Raw genomic sequence first — 27377 nt, 5'->3', positions numbered from 1 at the left:
CATTTTGAAAAATATAAAAAAATCTATAAAAAGTGATCAAAAGGTCGTACAGTCCTAAAAATGATATCATTGAACATATTATAAAATTTTGCAAAAAATGACACCACCCACAGCTCCGTACACCAAAGTATAAAAAAGTTATTAGCGCCAGAAGTTGGCAAAATCAAAAAAATAATTTTTGTACCGGAGGTTTTAATTTTTGTAAATGTATGAAAACATTATAAAACCTATACAAATTTGGTATCCCCTTAATCGTACCGACCCAAAGAATAAAGTAGACATGTCATTTGGGGCGCTCAGTGAAAGACGTAATATCCAAGCCTACAAGAAAATGGCGCAAATGCATTTTCATTGCATTTGGAATTTTTTTCCCGCTTCCGAGTACATGGCATGTAATATTTAATACCATCACTATGAAGTGCAATTTGTTACGCAGAAAACAAGCCGTCACACAGCTCTTTACGTGTAAAAATAAAAGTTATAGATTTTTGAAGGTGGGGAGTGAAAAATGGACATGAAAAAACAGGAAAGGGCCCGTAACCGGTTAATCCCCTTCCCTCCGGTACTTGAAGAAGATGAAGTCGCCGCTCTGGACGCACTTGGTGCGGATGGAGTGTCCCTGACTGGGCTTAGTGCGGTAGGAGCTTGGGACCCCTCGGTGCACAGGACGCGTTCATAGAGAAAACACGTCTCCCCGCTCGGGGCTTTCCTTGCGCTGGGAGACGCCATGACATTTGAATCTGAATAATGATATTTTGTAAGCGCATTTTGTGTGGAAAACTTGATGCGGCCCAGCCTTACCCAGAATCTACCTCCAGCGGCCCCCAGGTAAATTGAGTTTGAGACCCCTGGTCTAGGACCTCATCATAACTCTCCAAATCCTGAATTTCGGGCTGCATGTCTTGTGACTCCATTTCTTTTTAGAACCATTGTCCCCAATCTCTCATGCAATAGCACATTACTTTATAGATGACTAATTGTCCAGGTAGCCTACATGTGCATTTGTAACATCAGTGATTTTTAACCCATTAATTCTTCACCCATGTCACAACCTCCTGCAGTATATATAAGATCCACTAATACTAATTTATGGCATGGGGTAGCTGTAGCAATTATTGCTGCTAGGTCTTATTTTCGGGGAGGCCTTATATTTCTAAGTGTGAAAAAAATTGCACTAGGTCTTATTTTTGGGGGTTGTCTTATTTTCAGGGAAACAAGGTATTAGGGGATCCAGCATTAGTGATGGTGTGTATAATACATATGGATCGGCTGGGAGGTCTCTTGTGTCAGTCTGTGCCCTTTGCTGTTACCTTGGTAGATCAATACTTGAGATGACCTAGGAATAATGGGTGATTCATAGTTACATGCCCTGGTCAGGTACAAAGGTCTGGTGAGACTAGCCCGGCTTGGTATGTGTACTGTTCTAGATGCTTTTTGTCTGTTAAGCAGGCTAAATATCAGGAATGTGAGGCTTACGTAACAGAGGCTGTTGTTTTTCCTATTTTTAATTAGAAACTTTCTAGCTGTAAAAATGGAGACTTAGCTTAATCTTTAATTCTTAAGCCAGTTTAACACGTTGCCTTAGGGTCAGATAAAGGCTGAAATAAGGGTGAAAACAACACCTAAAGACGGTGGGGTGTCAAAAGGAATAATGCATTTATTGTGACTGCAGAACTTCGGTGCCAAAATGTACTACAAACTAGTACAAAATACATAGTTGAGTCCTCCCTTTTTTTTTTTTACACCAGTCTACTCGGCTGAGAGGGTTGTTGGCCCACTCTACTTCCGATGGGTGGTCCCTGTGTGGGTGATAGACAGCCTTCGCCTGTATGCATGTAAGGTTCTTGTAAAGTAGTTGGGGAACAATCCAAAGAAACTCAAAAAAATTGCAGAAGTTCAGGATTCCTTTGTAGGCTTGATTTATCAGAAACTTTCATTTTGAGGATGGAATATTTATATCCAGGGGCAGAATAGCTAAACGTGAAGCCTTAACGTGAAATATTCTGGAAAACCTGGAGTCTGTGACTGCCGGAGGTGGGAGGATGAAATTGAGGTGGGTTTTAATCCTTCATTAGAATAAGACTTCATGCTACGACACTTGGCTTTGGCTTCTAAACAAATTTGTCAACTGTGGGTATAAACACATATCAAAACATTAGACCATATGTTATCCATTGTAGTAAAGGGGTATTGCCATGTAGACATGATTCAAAATAACACATTCTCTAATTCACTGTTATTAATAAAAATACAGCCTTTCACAAATATAATTGCAATCTATCCCTGTCAGTTCTGGTGTATGCAATTTCGGTTGGCCCGGATACAACCCCAAATCTTCTGATTTTTATGGTCGGGCAGGAGAGAATCTTCTCCTGAATAGCTTCTTCTGTCTGCACGATGCAGTATGTTCTCTGCCTCTTCCCCTCCATTACAAGACAAGCTCACACTCCCAGGCAATTCCTGCCAGCAAGTAGCATGCACAGGCGTACTCTACAAGCTACAGATAATATCTTTGTATGTATGTATAAGCTGAGTGTCATTGTGTGTTATATCCATTTCATGGATCTCCTCATCTCTCGTCCCTGATCTGTCTCTTGTCTCTTTTTCTATGTGTCAGATACTTGTGAATGTTCGGAAGCTAAATAATAAGTGTAGATAAACCGCTATATTTCATTAAGCATCTAAATATAGTATGGGCATGAAATATCTTCCCGTGGGACTACACCCTTAAGTTTTGGGATCTATCCATCCATGAAATAGGGGTGTTGTCTATACTATTCATGCAGTAGGTGTTATTTGGCAATAGTTTCTGTGTTGTCATAGGTAATAGCAGTGCAGAGTTCATTCTTAATATGAGGTTGTGTCATTTCTATTATTGGAAATTGCTAGGGAGTCGAGTTAATGTGTTTTTACCTGTTCTTCAAAGTTGTGTAAATTTTATGACCAAACAGTAAGTGCAGGGAATATCTCAATCATCACCTAGGGCTGAAGGTTTTATGGACATGTGTGACCCGGATATACTGGGGTCCCTCTCTCTGCATGTTTCCTGTATTATGTCTTCTGCTCCAGCTGTAGCTCCAGGCTGTGTTGTGTTATTGACTCTTTATTATATAACTTTACTATGTTCTCTTTCTACTTGTGGAGTGTACTTGTGCTGTGGGATTATTCATATCTGTGTCTGTTCTTGTATCCAGATTGTCTCTTGGCATCACAATGTTATTAAACTACAGCTGCAAGATAATAGTGATGTGGCACTTCGCAGCTATAAATGTCTCTAGCGGATACTGAAAAAGTCTCTTCTTTATAGGGAATGTTTCACCAATTTTCCTTTTTTGAGGTGTCAAAGCAGATGGCAAAATGTATATTTCTTATTTGTGTTTATTTAGTTTTTTTCTTCTATTTTGCACTATACTTTACAATTACTTACTAATTGCAGATTCTTATGGTTTACGTATGACTTCAAATGGTTTATGGTTTATTTATGAAGTTCAGCAACTTGACTACATGACAGGGGATTGTCTGTTACAATGTCTTTTTAAGCAAGTGACTATTTAACAGGGTGTACAGACACTTTGCTACGTTCTTTGGGACCTCACAGCTGCTGCATTCTTGCTTTATTTGTCATTGTACTGTTTTTGGAAGTTGGAAAGTCACAGATCCAATCCTGGAAGCGACAGTTTTTTGAATTGGAGAATTCAATCTCGTTGGCTTCTGTTTTTGCTTCTCTTAACCATGCACTTGCTGAAATTGAAGAAATAGTTGTCTGGTTTAGACTCAGAATATGTGTAGACTTCCTAACTACTACCTGGCTCCAAAGAGAGCTGTATAAATGCAAGAGATTTGCTGAAACTATTTATTAGTTGACATTATGCTAGTTTATAAGGGGTGCCATCTGGGGACTGTGTATTGTCCGGGGGGGCGTCCGGGGACTGCGTATTCAATTATATTGAAATAGAATATTTTTAACAGAGATTATAACTTTTATATAATAATATATTTTTTATATATATACATATATAATCTATGTTTGTAAATACAAATAACTATATAACATACAAAGTTGTACTTGATATGCAGACCCCCCCCCCCCCTGAATTACAGGGGATAGCAAACCCTGTTATCACTGCCACAGCCATAGAGTTATGATAACATGGGTAGCCTGCTCCAAGTCCCCTTTATTTTGTGGCTGGTTGTTTCTGCAACTCCCGGCCCGATGGTAGAGTGAAAAACTACAATTTTCCATCTATTCCCCTCTCTCCCCTTCCCATCTCTTCCCAATAGATGAATACCCCTATGATGTATCCTGTGGGGTATAAATATGCCATCTCGGGCTGGGATGCCACGTTTTACTCTCATTACTGCCTGGCACATTTCTCTGATGCCACTGGCTCCTCTTCACTTGTCGCCACGTCATCCCTCAGTCTTTTTGTGTTGGGCTGATCTGATCTGTAAGAGATTCTAAAATATTATAAATTTGTGGTCATATTTAGAATGTAATGAAATACAGAGCCCTGGATTCATGGAATTCTACAGCCCAGAAATCCATGCAGAACAGATCTGTGTTTGTCGTTTCCCCTTGAAGACGCGGGCACATTCACGACGGCTTTCTGACCTTTAGAGCGTGCTGTCAAATTTTCTGTGACTGGAATCAATGTCGCCAAAAGTCCTGCTTTGTAAATCTGTCCCTGGCTGTAAATGTCTGTTATCTCCTAGAACCTGTTCTTCTGGTAACTAGAGCTGATCCCAAGATAGGGGAAGTCATTAGTTCATCGTATCATAATGACTTTGTAGAAAGCTCAGCCATTCGTGATCGGGTACATCTCAATGACAGGACAATGTTTATTGTTTTTATATCATCATGCACTATATTGTGTTTCTGTTATCATCTGTAACCTCTGAATAGATGAGAAAACAAGCCATAGAACCACAAATCTATCGGCAGAACTTAGTCCTTAAATGGAACCAGATTCTACCAATTAAACTCTCAGCCCCCTCAGGTATAGTATAAAATGTCCTTTCCTGAATTCCCTCTTTTATATGAAATGTCACCTGTTTACCTATATAAAATAATATATTTCAAAGTCATTTGATTATGAGCAGAGAAGAGTCATATTCTCACCTGTAGAGGTTGAAAGGGACCATTACTTCAGATTCCCATATCTGTTTGTTTGTGTTTTTAATACCTAGAGCCATTATTTTGGTGCTATATTAATAAGAATCTCTTTCAGATCTCACAAGGCTTGTGAAGTGACACTTTCACTGCAGCCTCAAAACTTGACCCTTCTCTAGGACTTTTTTTTCTCTTCTAGGTCTTTTTCACATGACATTGGGGACTTTTTAATAGGTAAACAACAAGATTTCATATAAAAGGGAATTCTAGAAAGGACATGACCTCAAGCTAAAGAGATGTTGGTTGATATAACAAGACAATGACCTAAAGTACTCAACGAGTGAATCTTGAAAGGGGTTGTCCATGATTCCTTATTGGCCTATTTTGAACATTACATAATAATAATGATGATAATGAGAATAATAATATTTCATTTATTTATATAAAGTACGCAGCACTGCACACAACTTGCCAGATCAGTCCCTGTCCCCAATGGGGGTAACAATCTAATCAATCTAACAGTATGTTTTGGAGTGTGGGAGGAAACCGGAGGACCCAGAGGAAACTCATGCAAACTCGGAGAGAACATACAAACTCTTTGCAGATGTTGACCCTGGGACATGGCCTGAAGGACACACAAGGCATCCTAGAAACACTGATCTCCCAGAGGAACAGAAAGCTATTTTGCAAGAGAAGTTGTGGATTTGCACTAGGAAATATTTGGGAGAGGCGATCACTGCCAAAGGAGAATCTACTGAATATTAAATTCAATAGTTTACTTACGTTTTTCCCTGCAGTGGATCTTTACTTGGGGCCTATAAATCCTGCTCTGTATGCCAGTCTACAGGTGACAAGAAAGAACAAACGCTGCAGACTTGTCAGCAGAGATTGTGATAACGGCTCTATGACGCTTGTAGACGCTGATTAACTCTACTTAAAAAAACACCAAGTGCTACCATATGCGCTTGGTGATTTTCTTGTTGAAGCGCTGGCTACCGCTGCAATTGCATGCCCGCACCTCTCAGCAGCGCATATAATGCAGTGCTGCGCCCTGCTCCCCTGTCGGGCCAGCTTGTGCCTCCAATAGAAAGTCATGGGACCGGAGCTCATGGTGCCGTACAGCTGCCGCAGGCTGGAGCCCACCCCCATGGCAGTGTGCAATCAACAGGATTGAGCTCTCTATGTGACTGCCCGATCCTGTAGTGTGGCAGGGGGCCAATATCATCAGCCCCTTGTAGTCTCACCTGCCCCTGTATACAGTGAGCGGCGTGCAGGGTGGGTCCGCTCTGCATCTCCTTGTATACAGATCAGTGATAACCGCTGTTACCATTATATCACTGTTATCTTTGATCTACATATAAGATTAGCAGGGAACACATAGTTATGCCCTCAACCCCCCAAAAATAAATGAAATCAATGTAGAGGTGCCAGCCCCGGCCCATTCTGTGGGAGGTCTGGAGCCGGCGTGACCCCCGGACCGCTCTTTGGGGTGGGGGTCTGTGGCGGCCGCCATGCACAACCCGCTCTTTAGGTTGAAATGTCTGGGGAGACAATGAAAAGGTTGTGCACCTCTTGTTAAAAACGTGATGTAATATCACTATAATTGTCTCAAGTGGCTACTTAACCACAAAAAACAGGGGCTGTGACGATTTTCTTTTATAAATAAACGTCTATTAACACTATACAAGGAGTTATATATTTGTATGAGCATTTCATACTCCTTCTTGATTGAAAATACTCCTTAAAAAAGTGAGATGAGTATTATTACCATTTTGGAAAGATGTTAGGGTTGTTTTTCTTGCTTCTGTATTATAATGATCTCCTATTCCTGATGCCACAGATGAATAATAATGATAACATTACATGAGGCCATAAGGGGATCAGTACTTGAGTGAAATTGGCGCAGTTACTTGTGGTTGCTATTTGTCACTTGGGTCTATAGCTGTGACTTACCCCAGGCCGGGCTGCACATGTTGGCGTTTTCCGGTGTATTTCCGGGTCCACCTGTTTCTTATTTATGACGCCGCACGCTGTGTGCCTGTATCGGGGAAGAACAGCTGCTTTTGTTTGTAATGCACATCAACTTGCAGTTGTCCATATGTGAATGTTTGATGAGTTATCATGTAATAACTTACTGGAGCTCATGTAGGTAACAGAATGACCCTTGACTTGAGACGTAGTATGTTTATGAAAATGTTACAATACTTTGTAAAGGATAGAACAATTCTGTGTGAAATAAAACGAGGCTCAGCCTTTGGAATAAGGCTGCCCACACACATGGTGTATCATCTGCAGATTTGCCATATGAAATTTCAGAGTGATGGAGTGTATGGGATTTATGAAAATGCCATACACACATTGTGGAAAATAATCTGAGCAGATTTTAATGGTATGGCCATTTTTAGAAGTAGGAATACCTTACTTGTGTTAAAGGGGTATTCCCACTTAGACCGGTTTCTTATATGTTCTCAGGATAACAAAATAACACATTCTCTAATTCATTGTTATTTACAAAAATGCAGCATTTCACAGATATAATTCCAACCTGTCTCTATCAATCCTGCTGTACACAATTTGAGTTGCCCCTAGATTTTTGTGTGAGATTGTGGAATTTCTGTGTCTCTCTGCTGTGACTCTAGCCACGCCCCCTGCATGGAGCTCAGAGACACTCACTGATTTCCTGCCAGGAGATTGTGAGCAGAGAGAGAGGCTGCTAACTACAAGCTACAAGGAGATAAGTGATCCGGGGGAAGGGGGAGGCAGGCACATATCTGTGAGATGTAGCAGAGCTCACAGTTTAACAGTGTAAGTCTATCAGCCTCTGTGTAATCTCATGCATCTCTGATCTGTCTCATCTCTGTGTCAGTGTACAATGTCAATGTCAGAAGCCAGAAGGAAGTGTATATACACCTTTACCCTGATATTGTAACCGCGTTGTCACCCCACAGAACTAGATCGATTATAATGGGGCACATTTACTAAGGGTCCGAATCGCTCTTTTTCGTCGGGTTTCCCAAAAATGACCGGTTTGCACCGAATTGCCCCGGGTTTTTGGCGCACGCGATCGGATTGTGGCGCATCGGCGCCGGCATGCATGCGACGGAAATCGGGGGACGTGGCCGCCGGAAAAGCAACGGATTCGGAAAAACCGCGGTATTTACAAAAAAAAAAATGTATCGCTTGACACACGCTTACATGCACCGGGAATAGGTTGGTGAACTCTGGCAGACCTCGGCGCAGCAGCGATACCTGGTGGACAATGGGTGCACTACCTTAGTGAATCGCTGGAAGACCCGATTCCTCGACTGAGAACGCTCCGCTGGATCGAGACAGGACCGGGTACGTAAATGTGCCCAATGTGTCTGCTTAGAGAGGCCCCGCCCACTCCCTGCTATTTTAAACTGTGCAGCCGTGGGAGTGATAGGAGCTAAAACGGCAATAAAACTGAATAAAATTGTAAAGTAAAGGGTCAAAATTATCTTTGTGTTAACATCACTAGGGGATTGATATGTGAGAGTTTTTCTTTTGTGGAAAAAAACTTTTTTTATCACTTGATTTCTATGGAAAAGATAGTGTTTTCTTTTAAATATTTTCATTTTGGTCCCTGAATTCTACAACACACTTATACTTTTAAGCCATGTAGTCTATAATGTGTGATCTGTATTGCTTTAAAAAGAACCTGCCATTTAAATTAACCACCCAAAATCATAAAAACTATAATTAAAAAGCATTGTCTTCCCCTCTAAAGGGTTCCTTTCCATAGCTGCAATGTTACAAAACTCAGTTTGTAAACTTATATTCCACTTACCTGATGTTAGTCCAACGATATTAATGGAGTGGAGCATAATAAATTTTACTTGCATTGCCCTGCCTCCTTGTTCCTGATTGACAGGTCTCACTGCAGGGACATGCTGCTGTATAGAACTAGTACTTGGGAACTATCTGCCAGTATTCAACTACAGACATATACAGCTCTGTTTACTTATTATTAGAGGTAGAAAATGCTGTGTGCTGTCAAATGTTTTACATTTACTGGAAAGTTGATACAGAGTTCTGTTACATCATTGTCATGTCATGTGACCACAGTCATCTAAGGTCATTTATCCAGTTACATCTACCCAATCTGATCACATGAAATCACAGCACGCTAACATGGAGATTGGGGAAAAAGTAGAAGACCATGGATGCATGCTGTGATTTCATGTGATCAGATACATACATGGTGTAGACTGTAATGTTACTGGGTAAAGGACCTTAGTTGACATCACCCTGGTCACATGACATAAATGGTGCGGAGGCATATGGCATTGTGAGGGGCCAGTCGAACATGACATGCCCCTTTTGATGGGAGGTAGGATTACAAAGTTTATTATTATAGGGCAAACAATTTTTGGTTAAAAAATGGGTGTAATTTAGTTAATAAGGTTCTATGGGTACCTGTCACTAACCGTGACAGATACCATGCATTTCCACTGAAGCAAAGATGTGATAGGCACAAGCCCCTCCCCATTCTGATTGCATTGTGTTTCTAAATGCATTGCTGACAACGTGTGACTGCACCCTTAAGGGGTTACCAGAAACCTTACCCACCTCTTGAAGAGCACATGTCACCCTCAAAAACAGCACTAGGAGCTGCCTGCGTACTAAAGTAAGCTGCTCCTAGTGCTAAAACAAACGCAGCAGTGTTACAATGCTAGCGTTATCGGAAATCTCTTATAACGCTAACAAACACTGCTGCGCTGTACACTGGAAATGCAGGACCGCTCTCAAAAGCGGTCCAGCGTATTCATCTGGGGGAGGCCCAGGGCGCTGCCTCTTCCCCGGACCGCCTCGCCCTCTCCATAGGCCAGAGGTGACTGCGGCAGTCACCGACCCTAATCCTGCACCCTCATGAATACGCCGGACTGCTTTGAGAGCAGTCCGGTGTTACCGGTGTACATCGCAGCGTTTGTGGAGGTTGATTTAGCACTAGGAGCTTACTTTATTAAGCAGCTCCTAGTGCCGTTTTTAAGGGTGACAGGTCCTCTTTAAGTGCTGGACCGGTACCTATTGATGAAGTCAAGGCTGGTGGGTTATGTAAGTAGAAAACAAACTGGCCAGTACTTGGTATATTTTTTTTCTGTCTGTTCTTGACTCTGGTCCTGGCTTTGAAATTTATTTTTAGTCCAATCTTCTCCTGTCGGACTGATTTGTGTTATCTTTTTTCTGTAGTTCTGTTTCAGTGCCAAACTGATTTTGAGTTGAACTAAAAAATAAAATATATGTCTAAATAAATATAATTATGATGTGAAGTGACCTCTGCTTTTGTGCTTTGTCTAGACTGACCCCCAACTAAGGATTTATTTCTATAGATACAAATGAGACTTAATGCAAGTAATTGATTGTATTTTAGAGTATTCGGGTTGGAGCAGCGAGTGCCTTGTTATGGTCCTGGTGTGCCCACTGTGTTGCGATGCATGTCTGGGTTTTTAGATGATCTCATATTGGAAGTGAAGAGAGGCTGAAAACACGTGGAGAGGATTGTGTACTTGAGATGAATTTTTGCTCTACGCTATGGAAGGAATGTATTGCCCTGCCCTGGCTGCACTCCCTGTTTTGGCTTTGTTCCCAGTTCTCTCTTCCTCGGGGGAATTGAAAATACATAGTTATACATACAGACAGGGGAATAAATGATGACCTTGATACACAGAAGGACAAATATGTGGCCACCATTGCTGCATTTATCCTGAGAATCCCTAAAATAAATAAGAAAAGGTGGCTACCCATTGGTAGGATGGTGGTCTTATATACCCCTTTATATCTACAAGTCACCTTGTCCCAGCATTTGCTTTTAAAAAATTTTAACGATAGAAATTATATATAGAATTAAAGAAATTCTAAGCATAAAAATAGGTCACTTAAACCTGATATTATTGACCTGCTATTAGGATAGGTCATTTGTTTATCTGTGGGGTCTAACACCATGGAACCAGGGCCGGTTCTAGACAAAGTGGGGGACTGGGCAAAACTAAAAGTGGGGCCCCAAAATAAAACTATTTTATGACCAGTCACAGTCGGTAAGAGGCTCCTTTAGTATGGTAAAACAAACTGTAATATGGGAGCACTGCGTCTCGGTGGTTAGCACTACTGCCTTGCAGCGCTGGTCAACATCTGCAGAGAGTTTGTACGTTCTCTCTGTGTTTGCGTGGGTTTCCTCCGGGTCCTCCACACACTCCAAAACCATTGGCGTAGGTTGATTAGATTGTGAGCTACATGGGGACAGGGACTGATCTGCAGCGCTGCATAATCTGTATTCACTATATAAATAAAGAATTACTAATTATAATTATTATGATAGAAGATAAATATGAAAGATGATAGAGATTTCTAGATGCAGAACTATAAAGTAGATGATATATACAGTAGATAGATATGAGAGATGAATACAGTAGAAGAGAAAAGATTGATTGAAAAAGTGAGATATATAAATGGTCAGATTATATGAGACAGGAGATAGATAAGCATCTTTACCCTGGAATTCAACCAAGGGTATTAATATTTTCACTGCCAGGCATTTCTGTATATTTTGTCACGTTATTGGCCAGAGCAATTTTGCTGTTTACAAATAAAATTGAGATTACAGCAAAAAGAATTAAACCGCAGCAAACCACATATTTTCTGAAAGCAGACACTAGCCCCATTTTCAAAATTGCATTAAAGAGTCTATAGACATAGACACCTTCGTGCAATTTTGATTCAAACTGAAACCTTTATATAATATTTACCTTTACAGCTCCTAAATGTAATAGACAGACATGGGTAGAGTCAGGACCGGCTCCAGGTTTCAGTAGGCTCCTGGGCGACAGAGCCTCAATGGGCCCCTTTGCAGTCAACTCACGTGGCAGCATTAAAAATTCAAAAGCTAAAACAGTCTCCTGTTCCCTAAAATATTCCCTAGTTTATCATCCCAAACGCCCGTGTCACGGTCAGGGCAGTTTTGAGGTCATTTAACCAACAGGGCGAACCTAAACATTTGTGCCCCTTCCTTCTCCCAAGTAATAAAACTGAAGCTTCAACTGAGCTGCTCCAGAACATAATACACACCTTAGCTGCTGCGTAACCTCATAATACACACCTCAGCTGCTGCAGAACCTCATAATACACATTACTGCTGCCGAACATCATAATACACACTTCTGCTGCTGCAGAACCTCATAATACACATCATTGCTGACACAGAACCCTCTATGCTTCTCTTGTAAAGCGCTACGGAATTTGATGGCGCTATATAAATAAAGATTATTATTATTATTATTGTACATTTTGAGATGATTAATATTTTTAGTCTATAAACCAGGCCACATTTACACATGCTGAAAGATATATACAGGTAGACACACATGCAGACAAGTATAGCTACATGCATACAGATACATGCAAACAAGTATAGGTACATGCATACAGATACATGAAGACAGACACACATGCTGGCAAACACATCATCGCACATACAACACACTCCACATATGGATCAGTAGTACACATCCTTACTAGAGATTAGCATACTCGGACCGGCTAGTTGCTCGGAGGAGTATCTTGCCGGCTTGAGATCGAGCATTAAATTAATAAAAGACAGTGAAGAACAGCGTTTACAGTGAACAATAACACATTACACATGTTTACAGTTGTTTTCCTTGTAAGAACACATTGAAATAACACTATTCTTCACATTGCAGGTGTTCGCGCGTGTCTCCCGCTAAGTTAGGAGATGTGCGTGAACGTCTGGAATGTGAAGAATAGTGTTCTTTCAATGTGTTCTGCACTTAAATGGTCCCGTGTTCACTGTTTTCACTGTTTTTATTATATTCTTCACTTTGCAGGTGTGCGCGCGTATCTCCGAACTTATCGGAAGACACGCGCAAACACCTGCAATGTGAAGAATAGTGTTATTTCAATGTGTTCTTACAAGGAAAACATCTGCAAACATGTATATTGTGTTATTCTGCACTGTTCTTTTAATGTGTTCTTTCAGTGAAAAAATGTTCAGGTCCCCCATTGACTTTAATGGGGTTCGTTATTAGATACGAGCACTCGAGCATCGGGAAAAGTTTGTATCGAATAACGAGCACCCGAGCATTTTAGTGCTCGCTCATCTCTAATCCTTACATGTCACATACCATCACACACCCTGTGGTGTCTGCCTGGTATCACGCAGGGGAGTCTCAGGCTTCTCCTTCTCCACCTCTTCGTCCTGATTTCAGAGCTGAACGATTTCAGCATATACATATGTGAAGAGGAGATGTGGGGAGTGTTTAACCTGTAATGTGTTGCATCACACAGGCAGCTCAGTAGCCTCTGTCAGTCCTGTGCTTTGTCTGATTGGGGAGGAACAGTGCAGGACTCAGCTCTTCCTCAGTCATCACAGGAAGTGCAGAGTGAAGAGGTGCACAGCATGTGTTGACCCCCGGCAACTCTCTGGGCCCCGGCACTTGCCCAGTTATGCCAGGTGCTGGAGCCGCCCTGTGTAGAGTTCACAAATGGCTCATATTGATATGTTCACATGAATAAATCATCATAGTATTACTAAAACCGAAATAACTAAATATCTGCTTTAAGACTGTCACAACATGCAAAATATATCAATAAAACAATTTAAAAGTAAAGGCACCAGTAAAACCTATATATTTTTGAAAGCGGACAACCAGGCAATGCATTCGGCAATTAACATTTGACCACCCTCATGTAACTTTGTGACAAACACAAATTATTAAACAAAAAGTGCATTGAAAATGCCTTTATAACATACAGTTTTACATAAAACTCACATCGAAGTGGAGGTTTACGCACAAATAGGGATTTAAAAATAACACAAAGTGAGCAGATTCATATATACCACAATACATAACATCAAGAATTTACACTCCCAAAAATACTTAAACAAAATAGTGACATATTTGGTTGCTATCCACAAATGTGTTTAAAAATATATAACGCACAAAATGAAAAGCTCCTTTTCTGTCGAAATCAAATTTTTTCAGAAATCACCATGTAAACAAGAATAACTTTTCAATTCATACATACTAGTACCGTCATGCAACTTTGCAGCAAACAGCAGTAAATTGCATGAAAATTCAAAATTTCTTCTAAAATATGGACAAATCCAGAATACTTCTATAAAGAAAACATACTTTCCTAAAAAAGCAAGATGTGAGGAGATCATAAATACCCCACATGTGTATATTCACCAAACTATGCAGCAAAGGGAAAGTTAAATCCACAGGCGACACCAAACATTTTTTGCAGAAAATTGCACTGAGCTTCTCAGATCTATCATTGTTTGTTCCCTTACACAATGGGAACCCAAATAAATAATTTTATATCCATAAACTAATCTAATGATATAACAAAAGTCACTTTTAGATGTGCGCCATTGTATTAGCCGCACTATAACAGAACCCTTCATGCTTCATAAGTATTTGGGTTGTGTCGTTATGTAGCTACATTAGGTGAAGAGGATCGAATGTTCATTGTATCAGTCAATTTTTGAAAAAAAAAAAAAAACTATCACGAAATAAAAGAGCAAGTGTGTTCTTAGATAGTTCTGGATAGGAAAGGGTTAAAACATGAATATTAGTTGATATTATTACTTATCAAAATGTAGTAACATATAAAGGCAATATTTCCAATATCTGTGAGGTGCAGCAGCTCCTATGTGCAGCAAATTCTCCCTATAGAAGTGATGGGGAACCTTTTACAGACCAAGTGCCCAAACTACAACCAAAATCCACTTAATTACTGTGAAGTGCCAGCATGGAATTTTATACAGTAACTTAATGCTACCTGTTCTTCCACATCTTTCAATTGTATCTGCCACCTGAGGCCATCAATACAGTTGACAGAAGGAGGGCAAAATTAAACTATCATTGTAGCTTCTCTCCAGGGCCTCTCTGTACAGGAAGAATGGTGGGTCCAGCAGGATGACCTCCAAAGATAATGCACTTCTGTTAACACCTTCTCACTTTCCCAGCAGTTCTAAACAGCCAATAAAGTGTCGCTTTAAAATGGCTCTGAGAGCAGCATCTCTTAAGTTGCCTGGGACTGCTGGAAAGGGCTCTGGGTGCCACCACTGCCCTATAGCCTGCCAGATAAGAATCCGGTGGGGAGTACACTTCAGAGGGCTATATCTCTGGCTCTGTGACACATAGAACCTCACTACTTTTTTCTCTGAAAGAATAGTCTCCTCTTTTATATAGAAATTTGCGTTCCTAAGTGTCAGGAAAATGGAGATATTAACTGTTAAAATGCCATCGGGAGTGATTTTTATATATAAAAATCGCAATCACTTAAATCTAAAAATAAAACAGGTGCTTAAAGGGTTAAAAAACTAAAAAATCTGGTTAGGTTTTGTTAGTATTGTTAGAAGTGGGAGCTGTAGAATGGGGTCCATGATGCAAAGGATCTTAAGGATGATTATTTTATTGATTTAAATTCCGCTAAACTAAACAAACCCCTACGTGAACTCCATCAAAGCAATTACATATATACGCAAAAGGAACTTTAAACATTACATTTAACACTTTAACGACCTCTGACGAAATAGCATGTCACGGGCCGGCAGTGGGTGCGTGGAGAGGGCTCACAAGGTGATCCCTCTCCATAGCCGGTAAGTCTTGGCTGCATATTTGCTGCATATTGCGCAAAGACTTACCAATAACACCTGCGATGCAATCGCGGAGGTTATCGAAGCTGATATATATTGTAATTGTAGCTCCAGATAAAAAGAATTTGTCCCAGTGACAATTGGATTTTCAAAATGTTGTGCTGTATTGGGAACAAGGATTATTAAAAAAAAAAAAACCCTTCATTTACACACACTTTTACAGCTTATCCCTGCTGCCTGGGACTAAAGTGAAGCATCCAGAGAGCTTCACCAGAGGTCACAGTGGGCAGAAAGATCCATGAATGTCCTTAATTCAGGGACCGCCTGTTTTGATGCATTGTCTGGTCTGCAGAATTGTGTTCATGTGTAATGTGATAAAGGGAAAGTTTTACTCGCCATTTTATGTAATGTTTTTATATTGTTTTTTTGCCTTGCAGAAAGACCCGGACTATCTACGCCTGTGGTTGGACAGTTTCGTCTCTAGTTATGAACACGTTCTTGATGTTGACTTTGATGAGTTACCAACCAGGTACAGAAAAAAGTAAAAATGAAAGCTCCAATCTAAAATGTTTGTAAAGGGGATGCTTCTTAGGATCTGAAACATTTTATACAAGATGTTCCATTTTGGCTGCCCAAATAATAGGGCCTTAAAGTAATAGTAAAGTTATTACAAATTTTCCCCATACAGAAGATTGGTGAACACCTGCTGATTAGTGGGGCTTGCAGCGGTGGTTTATTAGAACGGGTGGTCCAGTGTAACACCAAATGAATAAAGAAGTGTGTCGCTCATGCTCCTTCCTCTCTATGGATTTCATTGATGCTTTTGGAAATAGCCTTGCACATTACTGACTCCATTTACAGACAGTTAATTGAGTGGCAGCACATGCCTGACCTGCTGCTCTATTCATTTCACTGGGACCTCCACTGATCAGCAAGTTATCCCCTATATTTTGAATAAAGGAAGAATTCTAGTGACCCTACAACCACTTTATATACAAAATGATTCAGTGGAGCAAATCCAATGCTAGTATCTTAAGGTTAGACAAGGTAGTCAAAATTTTAGATATCATATGAATTACTGGGGTTGTAAATATGCCTATAAAATGTGTAAAAGACCCTCTAAATGGGTTGTGTAGTAAAAAGTTAAACAGTGCACCTGTGTGACATCACATGACCAGGGACTGGGGTTTATCTACAGGAAGTAAACAATGAAGCTTCCTAAATGACAGCAAGTGTGGATCTAGAGAACAATGATGAATTTATACAGAAAGTATATTGGAAAATTCTCTAACTTTTCATTAAACAATGTGAAACTGTTTCCCCAAAGTGGAAATGGCCTTTACACCATTTAGACTGCAGTGCTAGAAATGTCTGCCTTGTATGCTGGATAGTTTCCTCACCTGCCAGGGGTATGGCTTGTGTTCTTTCTGTTTGCAGAGTTGATGATGAGCCCCCAGGACTGTCCATGCTCGCAGACCACATCCTCCCAGTGCTTAGGCTCCAGCTGCTGTGCTGCGTGCAGAAGACGGCTGATGGTCTGGAGGAGGAGCAGCAGGCTTTGTCACTGCTACTTGTCAAATTCTTCATTATCATTTGCAGGTGCTTAACCCCTTAACGACCTGGCCCTTTTATGTTTTCTAATTTCCATTTTTCACTCCCCACCTTTAAAAATCTTTATTTTTACACATAAAGAGCTCTGTGACGGCTTGTTTTCTGCGTAACAAATTGCACTTCATACTGGTAGTATTGAATATTCCATGTCGTGTACTGGGAAGCGGAAAAAAAGTTCAAAATACAGTGAAAATGGTGGAAAAATGCATTTGCGTTGTTTTCTTGTGGGCTTGGATTTTACGTCTTTCACTGTGCGCCCCAAATGACAAGTGGGTCGCTACGATCACGGAGATACCAAATTTGTATAGGTTTTGTAATTTTTTTTATAATTTACAAAAATTAAAACCTCCTGTACACAAACAATTTTTTTTGGATTTTGCCATCTTCTGGCGTTGTCATTTTGTGTGACTTTTCATGACGTTTTCAGTGCTTCTACTTTTAGGGCTGCTGCTGAAACTGCTGACAGCTTTGCCGACAGCGATCGTGGGTGTTACCGGTAAGTCTTTGCTGCAATATGCAGCAAAGACTTACCGGCTATGGAGAGTAACCGCACCCGATGGGGTTAATGTCTTCCATATAGTGTTTGGGTTATTTTTCTCTGTAATTCTATGTAAATTTGTTTTATTGTTGAATCATGTGGGGGGGGGAATTTAATTAAGACTGGCTTTTAGAATATAATTTTTTAATTTCCCCCCACTGGTGGTCCGGCTGCAGCCTCTATAGAAATACGGGCGCAAAATTCTCTAGTTCCCACCTGTAGACCATTGATGAGCTGGGCATCCATACCCTGCCCGCTCCATTACCTGACCGTTCTCTGCCTGACGCTACTGCCGTTTGGGTTGGAGAATTTCAAAGACTAGCAAGGAGTGGGAGATTTACTGTATGTGCTTTCTCCACCAGTTCTTTGGATCTCCCCCTAGGTGTCTGTTATTCCCACAGGGTCCAGTGTACTCTCTCATGTCCAGTTTTACTGACCACATAGTTTTCAGTCTTGCGACCAAGTAGTAGTTGTATCTTCTATGTTTTGCCATTTGTTTATCTGAATAATAGCTGAACTGAGGTAATCAAAACACCCGTTATATCCACCATGTAGTGAGGATACAGTGACTCCCACTATGAGCCTGTTGGTTGGGGTGCCAGGAGTCCCAGCCCTCACCGTTTTGATATTGATGATCCTTCCTTTCTGTAAGATGACAATTAGGATGGACCTGCAAAGAGCTGAAATTCCTGAAATTTGGTTTTCAGTGGGATTAATTACTTTTTAGAATGATATAGAACCTTTTGAGCTATTGATAGTGATCATAGGTCCCAAGTCATATTGCAGTTTCTATTTACTATTACTTTATCTATTCATATTTTATGATCTAATTTATTAAATCACTTTGCAGAAACCAGTCCAATGTTGATGAGATTGGATGCTGCTCTTACATTAACCATGTTATTACTATGACAACGCTCTATGTCCAACAGGTAATTTTACATTATATTTGGGCCATTTTAAGCTATTGTTTTGAGCATTAATTAATAAAATAAAGCTGGCACTTTGCTCTTATAAGTGATCTGAATAGGCCTCTCTGTTACATACATATATGTTAATTATGTATTTTATTAGTGAATCAAAATATTTACAATTAAAGGGAATGTGTCAGTTAAACTAACCCACACTTACTAAACATTTCTTTTAAAGCTGCTTCTATACAGAAGGACAAATATCCCTATATTATAGTAGGTTGATATAGACAAAGGACTGTATATGCCAAATATGTTTTTAAAATGCCTGTGTTATATGGTGTTTGAAGTAAAGAATGCAAAATCTTACCTGGCTCTCTGCCATATGCTTCATCCTGAGTCCCAGAGAGGAAAATTTCAAATCACAACATCTGTTTGCCTTGCAATATATTCACTCAAATTCTAGTCGCTTCTGGCTCCTCGCACCTCTCTCCCACAACCGCTCATATCCTCGCCTAGGACCGCGATGCCGGAGGGTGAGCAGTGAGCTGACACACAGGGGGAAGGAGGGGTGAGGAGACAGGAGCGACGAGGTTAGGAATTGTGTACAAATGTACAACAGAGCAGATTTGATTTCAAATTTCCGCCCCTGAGACTAGGCTGAAGCATCTGGCAGAGAGCCAGGTAAAGTTTCACATACATTATTTTGAACGCCATATAACACTAACCTTTTTTAAATGCAAATTTGGCATGTACAGTACTTTGTCTATAGCAACCTGCCCCCTGATAAAAATAGCACTCTGGTGTAAGGATCCCTTTAGGAAAAAGTGAATTCTTATTCAGCTGTTAAAGTAACCATTTTGGCTGTATTATAGTCTTAATAAATTGTTAACTTGTAAATGATAGAACGTTCTTACAACCTATTTTGTGCAGTCACTAGGAAACACTTGCCAAATTTTTGCAGCTCTTCTAATCTTGTTGACATAGATTTACTTTTTATTCGTAATGGATTATATAAACTCTCTTGCAGCTTAAAAGTAAAACAAAGGAGAAGGAAGTCACAGACCAGGCCCCCATAGAAGAATTTGTAAGACATGCATTGGTGTTTTGCGAAAGCCTCTATGACCCATATCGGAACTGGCGGAATATTGTGTCGGGGTACGTCTTGTCAAGAATGTACATCGCATTCCATAACTAGCAAACGCGAAAACCTGCTGTATAACTTATCCAGTTCTATATAATACACCATTTGTATAGTATGTTAAAAACCTATTTAGGACTGGATCCTTCACGTTTGTTATTTTTTTTTTTTGTGATTTATCGACTTGCTCTTCAAGTTCCAGGGGTTTATACTGAAATATATTCTGACACAGCCCCATGAATAGATCTATGCACCTTTGTGTAAACAATTTCTGTTTTCATACTTATTTGAAAAATGTTTCTTAAAACTAAACTTCTTTTTATAGTCTATAAAACTGAAAAATGATAAAATGGTGTCATATTTATTCAGCTATGAGAATATTGGGGTCCAGAAAGGGGACAGGGGCACAAGTTTAATTACTTGTCACTTATGAAGATATGTCTGTCTTTGGCTGCATTAATAACATAGATATAATAAAGAATAAAAGGGAAATTTATGAGCGGTTAATACTTTGAGAATGACTTCCTCTCCTACTAATATTAAACCACTTAATTTTCTAGACGAACCATTAGTCCTGTGGAAAAGAGCAGGCAGAAATACAAGGCAGCACCTCTCACAGTAGAATTCATTCCCTTTTTTTACCGTAAGTACTAATGTCTACCGTAAGGATAATGGGCTCCTTCTACTGCATAATTGTGATGGAACCATATCTCTTTGTTTCAGAATGTTTCCAAGAAAGTGAACATCTCAAAGAAAGTTTAAAGTGTTGTTTATTACATCTGTTTGGAGCAGTTTTATCTGGCGGGCAAGTAAGTTGTCACCCCCATGTTATTCTATTTATTTACCCTTATCAAAGGTTTTCGCTAGACTGCAAAAAATTTTTTTTTGGATAGACCGTAAATATTAGTTAGGCTTTAGTAAAGCTTTGTATTTGCAGAAACATTTGGGGGCTTCAGTGCACACATAAGAGCCCTGTCCCTTTAATTGGTTACCAGGTACAGTTCTTTATTTGTATATGGCTGGTACTGCAGCTCACAATATCTTTGTTTTATTAAAGAGGATGGGTTTTATTAAAGAGGATGGGTTTTATTAAAGAGGATGGGTTTTTAAATCTAGGTCTCAGGTGGGTATAAATATAACAGACGTACTCTGTTACCACTAGCCCTTGTTATACAGAGGCTCAGCAATGACTCTGTGTATAGCAGCTGTTGCAAGCTGTAATGGTGATACGGCTGTGGACATGACCTCAGGTAGCATGGTGGGCAGCCCCACACTGAACAAGGCTGCCATATAGAGCTGAGTATAGAGTGTTTATTATGTTAATATGCCCCACTACCAGTATGTCATCAAGCCGCTGAACACCTTCTAGATCATGTCTATTTCATTGCCCAACGTGTTGACATTGTCCAGAAAATTATCTTTGAAGTTATTTTTTGTATATTGTCAAGGAGGCGGAGAGTTTAACACTGAAGTCAAGCTTTCCTCACTTCAGAATGTCCTCTGCACTTTAATTGATGGTCCTGCATCCAGACACCCCACTAACCAGATCTCCTTCATTTTGAGGTGAGGATAGCTTGACTTCAATGCTGAGCTTTTTGCCTTTATGACTTTATACAAGCAATTTACATCTCACTTCAAAGTTGATTTCGGAATGATGCCACCACACAGAGTCACGAAAGAAACATGATCTGGAAGGTGTTCACCTACTTCACAACATATTGGTAATGGTTTAAACCCCTTTCATCCTGATCAGCCCCTTTAAGAATAGATCATGTATTTAAATATCTGAGGTATATTTATTATGTTTCATAGTGCAGCTGTATTTATTATGTTTCATAGTGCAGCTGTATTTAGACTCTTTGGGCAACCGCAGCAATTTCGACTAGGTCAACCAACCTTCCAATGAGTAAAGGGATGTAGAATTTAAATGCTATTGTTTTCTTCCTCTCTCCGTACTCACAACATGTATGCTCAGATGGACCAAAGAGTGGACGGATATTTTAAGACGAGTACAAGGCTTAATCATTGTTTACATTATGTAAACATTACTTTTTGACTAATTATGTAAACATTGACTAATTGATCTCTCATAACTGTGTAAATCCTTTTGTAGAAAAATGCTCTTCTCCTCATTTCACCTGCAACCATGGAAGTCCTAATGCGTGTATTGGCAGACTGTGACACATGGGACGAACGTGACCCAGAAGAAGTGAGTCGTAAAGCAGAGCTGACCCTGAAGTGTCTGACGGAGGTTGTGCACATCTTGTTGGTCAGTAGTTCTGACCAGAGGCAGGTGGAAATTGGCACTATTTTAGAGAATTACTTCAAGCTGCTTAACTCTGACCACTCTGCATTACCGGGATTGAGAAGAACCAGGCAATGGGAAAGCAGGTTCATCACACTGCAGATCAAAATGCTAAGTAAGTTTTCCACTATTAAAAATGTGAGGATCTAGGGCTTTAGGCATTACAGGGTTATTCTGTTATCACAGGTTGAAACCAAGCCTGTACTATACATGTGTCCATTTGGTTTCTGATTGTGTGAACCAGAGGTTTTGGGGTAAGGTATGGCAAACTGAAACATGACTAACCAGGATGGGACCCCTAGTGCAGTGAAATGTGGAAATGTAGGGTGACTTTCATTGTGGCCCCAAGATCTTATTGACAAGGCAATGATAGGTGTGGGCTAGTTGCATGGGGCAGACAACTAACACAAGAATATTACATAAACTCTGCATATTAGCAGTTATACTACATTGTTTCTCAAATTCCAACTCAATATTCTTACAGAAGCAAAATTGCAGCAAATTTCATTACCATAGTTTACATACATTCTGCTCTTAAGGTTGGAGGTCCAAACCACAGACCACCATCCTACAAAGTGTGCAGAACCTTTGAAATCTGCTTATTTTCCTTCAGCTGATCCATGGGGTACCAAAAGTTGGACACACACATATGTAATCAATGGCTTACCTTTTAAAATATTTTTAAAGGGGTTTTCGTATGAAACAATCTACAGGATAGGGCCTAACTTGCTGATCGATGATCACTAGAACATAGGGTCTGATGTACCAGACCCCTCATCGCTCTCTGAGATGAGTGGAACAGCAGGACCTGCATGCCCGGGCTGCCCTGTTCATCTCTGTGGAGCTGATGGAGATTGATGAGTGCGGTGCTGGACAATCTTTGTCAGCTCCATAGAGCTGAATGGGGCAGCCCGGCCATGAACGGCTGGCTGCTCCGCTCATCTCGGAGAGCGCCGAGTATGTGATTTCGATGCATCGTGCAAGCCTAGATGAGACCTTCACAGATTACAAAAACTGGGGTTCGATGTAGCCCCGTTGGACCCCAATTCTTGTGATCTGTGGAGGTCTCATCTAGGCTTGCACATACTTTCAAAGTGAGAACAGATCAATACCAGGTTTCTGTAGCTTGCAGTACTGAAAGACTTTTACTGTTGTACAGACTACTTGTATCTGTCTACAGAGGACTCCCATAGAGCAAACATCGGGCAGGGAATCCTTTTGAGAGATGTGTGGAAATATCACCATCTGTCCATATATGGCGTCTCTACATCTCCCAGGGCTTCCCCAGACACAGCTCTAAAGCTTCTCCTGGCAAAACACTGGTTGACCGCTACTGATCACATGTGTTTCAAAGGAAATGAGTATGCGATCAGGCTGAGCTCCACCCCTTACATTTGCATTGCATTTTTAAACACAATGTAAATGACCCATGTGACCGCACCCTAAACATTCAGATAATAGTGTTTTTTTTTTCTTGAAAACATTGTATCAGCATCATGATACTTTTTCAGGTAATGTATCACACTCAAAATTGTAGTATCGGTGCAGCCCTAGTCTCATCACTGTGGATAGGGCCCAACTTGTTTCTTGTTATAAACCCTTTGTCTCAGAATATCACTTTAATTTATCTGTACTAAAAAGTTGAAGGTCCTTAAGGTTTTTTTTTTTTAATTGTAGCAGTGACTTCATAGATCATGCAGTCTATGTACCCAGTAATGCCTACATGTGATGTTGCTGTATAATGTATTGTCTACTGTAATTTTCCTGTGTTTATTTTATATTTAAGACTATATGACAGAAATGCTGAACTGCAAAGATAAGCCAGTACTTCAAGCAATTTTCCTAAACAGCAATTGCTTTGAGCACCTTATCAGGCTTCTTCAGAACTGCCGGGTAAGGCATTTTTATTGGTTTTGAATTGGGAGACTAGGTGAGATGTTTCATGTTTGCTTTAATGGAAATATGTGTTCTACATTGTTCATCCATTCATATAATGTATACTAAACTACTTCAGCATATTAATACGCATGTATTCACTGCATCTGTTCATCTTGTTTATAAAATGTACAGTATTTCTCGGACAGCAACCACCATTCATGAGACAGAGATTATTTTGTTAAAGGACCCTCTTTATATTAAATTATTGATTAAAAACTGCATACGGCAGGAGGAGCTGAGCAGAATGCACATAGTGTCCTATCTGTAGGCAGCATGTTATAAAGCAGGAGGAGCTGGGTAGATCGTAATCAAGTGTACTGTCTGCCGTTAAGGCCTCATGCACACTACCGTGTTTGGGGGCCTTGAACTAGCTACACAAACTGCAGCGAAGTCACTGACCCCTTTGACTTCTGTTGTGTGAGGTCATGTTGGGGTGATCTTTTAATGGAGTTTACCGGGAAGCAAACAGCACACGACCCATTCTTTACAGCCTGAAAAGTGCAATTGGTTGTGTGCATGAGTCTTTATCAGTGATGACCGTATGTCTCGCTATACAAACTCCTAGAGGAAATGGTGGCCTCTAACTGGATCATACACCCAGAATGATCAGAGATGAGATGATTAAATGATTACGTCATTCTAAATGTAATTCTCCACAAACCTATATACATAGTTCCCAACTGTCCAGAATTCGACGGTACTTTTCCAGTTTTTCACTGCTGTCCCGCTGTCCCAGGTGGTTGAGAGATTGTCCCGCTGTGCCTCGTTTTGTCCCGGATATCTGGGTCCCTCCACTGCTGAGGATAAGCCTGCTACTGTCTTCCTACAGCAGTTCTCGGACTTGTGTTGATGTCCGGCTGCTGAATATTCATGAGTAAGAAATAGAGAGCAGGCGGCAGAGGGGAGCTGTGGCTATGTGAGAGGTCAGGGCTGAGGGCTCGCTACAGACAGTGCAGTTGCCATGCACTTGTGTATCCAGTGACAGCCCTGCCTGGCGCTGCAGGAGCTGAGCTGAGCAGTGGCTGCCATTCACTGGGCTCACTAAAGACTTCCCAAAGATCCTACATCTCAGTCCATCTGCTGGATGGAAGGTACCAGGGTGAGGGGCTGCATACTATGTGTAGTAGGATAGAGGGACACATGAATATGGTGTATACAGCCTGTGTCTATAGTATGGGGTACATGTATATGGTGTATTCAACCTGTATATATAGTCCGGGGTACATGTATATGGTGTATAAAGCCTGTATATATAGTCTGGGGTACATGTATATGGTGTATACAGCCTGTATATATAGTCTGGGGTACATGTATATGGTGTATACAGCCTGTATATATAGTCATGGGTACATGCATATGGTATATACAGCCTGTATGTATAGTATGGGGTACATGTATATGGTGTATACAGCCTGTGTGTATAGTATGGGGTACATGTATATGGTGTATACAGCCTGTATATATAGTCTAAGGTACATGTATATGGTGTTTACAGCCTGTGTGTATTATGAGGGGTATACAGCCTGTGTGTATAGTGATGGGTACAGGTATATGGTGTATACAGCCTGTATGTATAGTATGCGGTACATGTATATGGTGTATACAGCCTGTGTGTGTAGTGAAGGCTACATGTATATGGTGTATACAGCCTGTGTGTGTAGTGAAGGCTACACGTATATGGTGTATACAGCCTGTGTGTGTAGTGAAGGCTACACGTATATGGTGTATACAGCCTGTGTGTGTAGTGAAGGCTACACGTATATGGTGTATACAGCCTGTGTGCATAGTGAGGGGTAAATGTATGTGGTGTATACTGCCTGTGTGCATAGTCAGTGGTACATGTATATGGTGTATACAGCCTGTATGTATACTGAGGGAGCTGCTAGGTGCATGCCTAAGGATAAGATTTTGTCTCTCTTTCTGAAAAGTTGAGAGGTATGCATATAGACCTATTTGCTCTATAACATGCTGCTTGTGGTTTAGAGCACATTTTCACGGTCACAGCTTTTTTACAAAACAGCAAATTTTACATGTACATTGTGTCTTGTATTTACTCTTTGTATTATATCTTTTGTATTGCATTTCAATTACACTGAAATAAGGAAACCTAACATATAAGACACACTTGTTCACTTATTAAATTGTATTAAATTTGATGGGGAAAAAATTAAAATGGCAATATATAATTGGTATTATCCTATTTTGCATATAAGAGTGATACATCCAGTAAAGGTCAGTAATTAATCACATAGAATAAGCTTGTTACTTGTAATTTCCATGGTCACATATAGTAAATACATGACTGTGAACGATGTGTCGATATAGCAGTATCGAATCCGCAGATGATTCTGTGCCGTGCACAGCCGGTAATGTGCATGTTCTTGTAGAGAGACCGATCCCTCGCTCTCTGTGGCTGCCGCTAACCTATAATCCACCTTTCTGCCGTGTTCTTGTCTCCATCCTGCAGCTCTTGTTAAACGCTAACACTAGAGGGGCAGACAAGAGTGAAAAAGACCTTGCCAACAAATTACTGACAGAAATGAATGAAAATCAGGTACACATAGATGCCAACACTGTAAGACTGGTCTATGCAGAATAACCGGGTCACAACCTTATTGCAACCTAGCTTATTGGTTTTGTTTAGTTAATAATTGTGTTAATGTATGATTGATGGATCTGGACCTACAGCTGCCAGTGATATCTCTGTGGGCCCTCTTCTCCGCTGCATGCAGACTGCACGGATAACGTCATTATCCAGATGTCTGAACATGTAAACCATATAAAAACTATTGGAAAAGCACAGTACATATTAAAAGGGAATTGTCCCAAAAGCATGACTCCATTACATATTGATGAAATGAATATTAAATTGTTTAGGTTGTAAATTTTGGAGTCCTCCAGTGGATGACACTTTAAGAAAGTTTTTACAAAAAGTTGCCCAACTCTAGAAATTGCGTTATATTAAACACATCAAGATTCTCTAACAAAATATTTGAAGCTCATCTGACACCATGAAAATGCATTGTGATCTACAGGCAGCATGATAAATAAAAGAGAGAGTTGAGCCTTCATATAGTGTGTATATATATAGTATATAGTGTCCTATATGAAGGCAACATGTTATAGAGCAGGAGCAGCTGAGCAGTTTAAATATAGTTTTATGGGCATGCAAAAAAGTTTGTAT

At 40.3% G+C, this 27377-nt stretch overlaps 1 protein-coding gene across 2 annotated transcripts in view; it reads left to right on the top strand.

Annotated features, from left to right (window-relative positions):
* The window catches only part of NBEAL1 (neurobeachin like 1), an 81191-nt gene that overhangs the window by 10913 nt on the left and 42901 nt on the right, over positions 1-27377 (top strand). Inside the window, exons 3-11 of one of the 2 annotated variants that reach the window (XM_072121144.1) lie at positions 16187-16278; positions 17187-17348; positions 18749-18830; positions 19840-19967; positions 20511-20593; positions 20674-20759; positions 22064-22370; positions 24042-24148; positions 26661-26747. In XM_072121144.1, coding sequence (XP_071977245.1) covers positions 16187-16278; positions 17187-17348; positions 18749-18830; positions 19840-19967; positions 20511-20593; positions 20674-20759; positions 22064-22370; positions 24042-24148; positions 26661-26747 — 1134 coding nt within the window. The remainder of the gene's footprint in view (positions 1-16186; positions 16279-17186; positions 17349-18748; positions 18831-19839; positions 19968-20510; positions 20594-20673; positions 20760-22063; positions 22371-24041; positions 24149-26660; positions 26748-27377) is intronic. The other variant, XM_072121145.1, reaches the window with a different exon arrangement.

The sequence above is a fragment of the Engystomops pustulosus genome, chromosome 8 (genome assembly GCF_040894005.1).
Source record: "Engystomops pustulosus chromosome 8, aEngPut4.maternal, whole genome shotgun sequence".
NCBI lineage: Eukaryota > Metazoa > Chordata > Amphibia > Anura > Leptodactylidae > Engystomops > Engystomops pustulosus.
The sequence above is the reverse complement of the archived record's forward strand: the minus strand, read 5'-3'. Positions and strand labels throughout refer to the sequence as shown.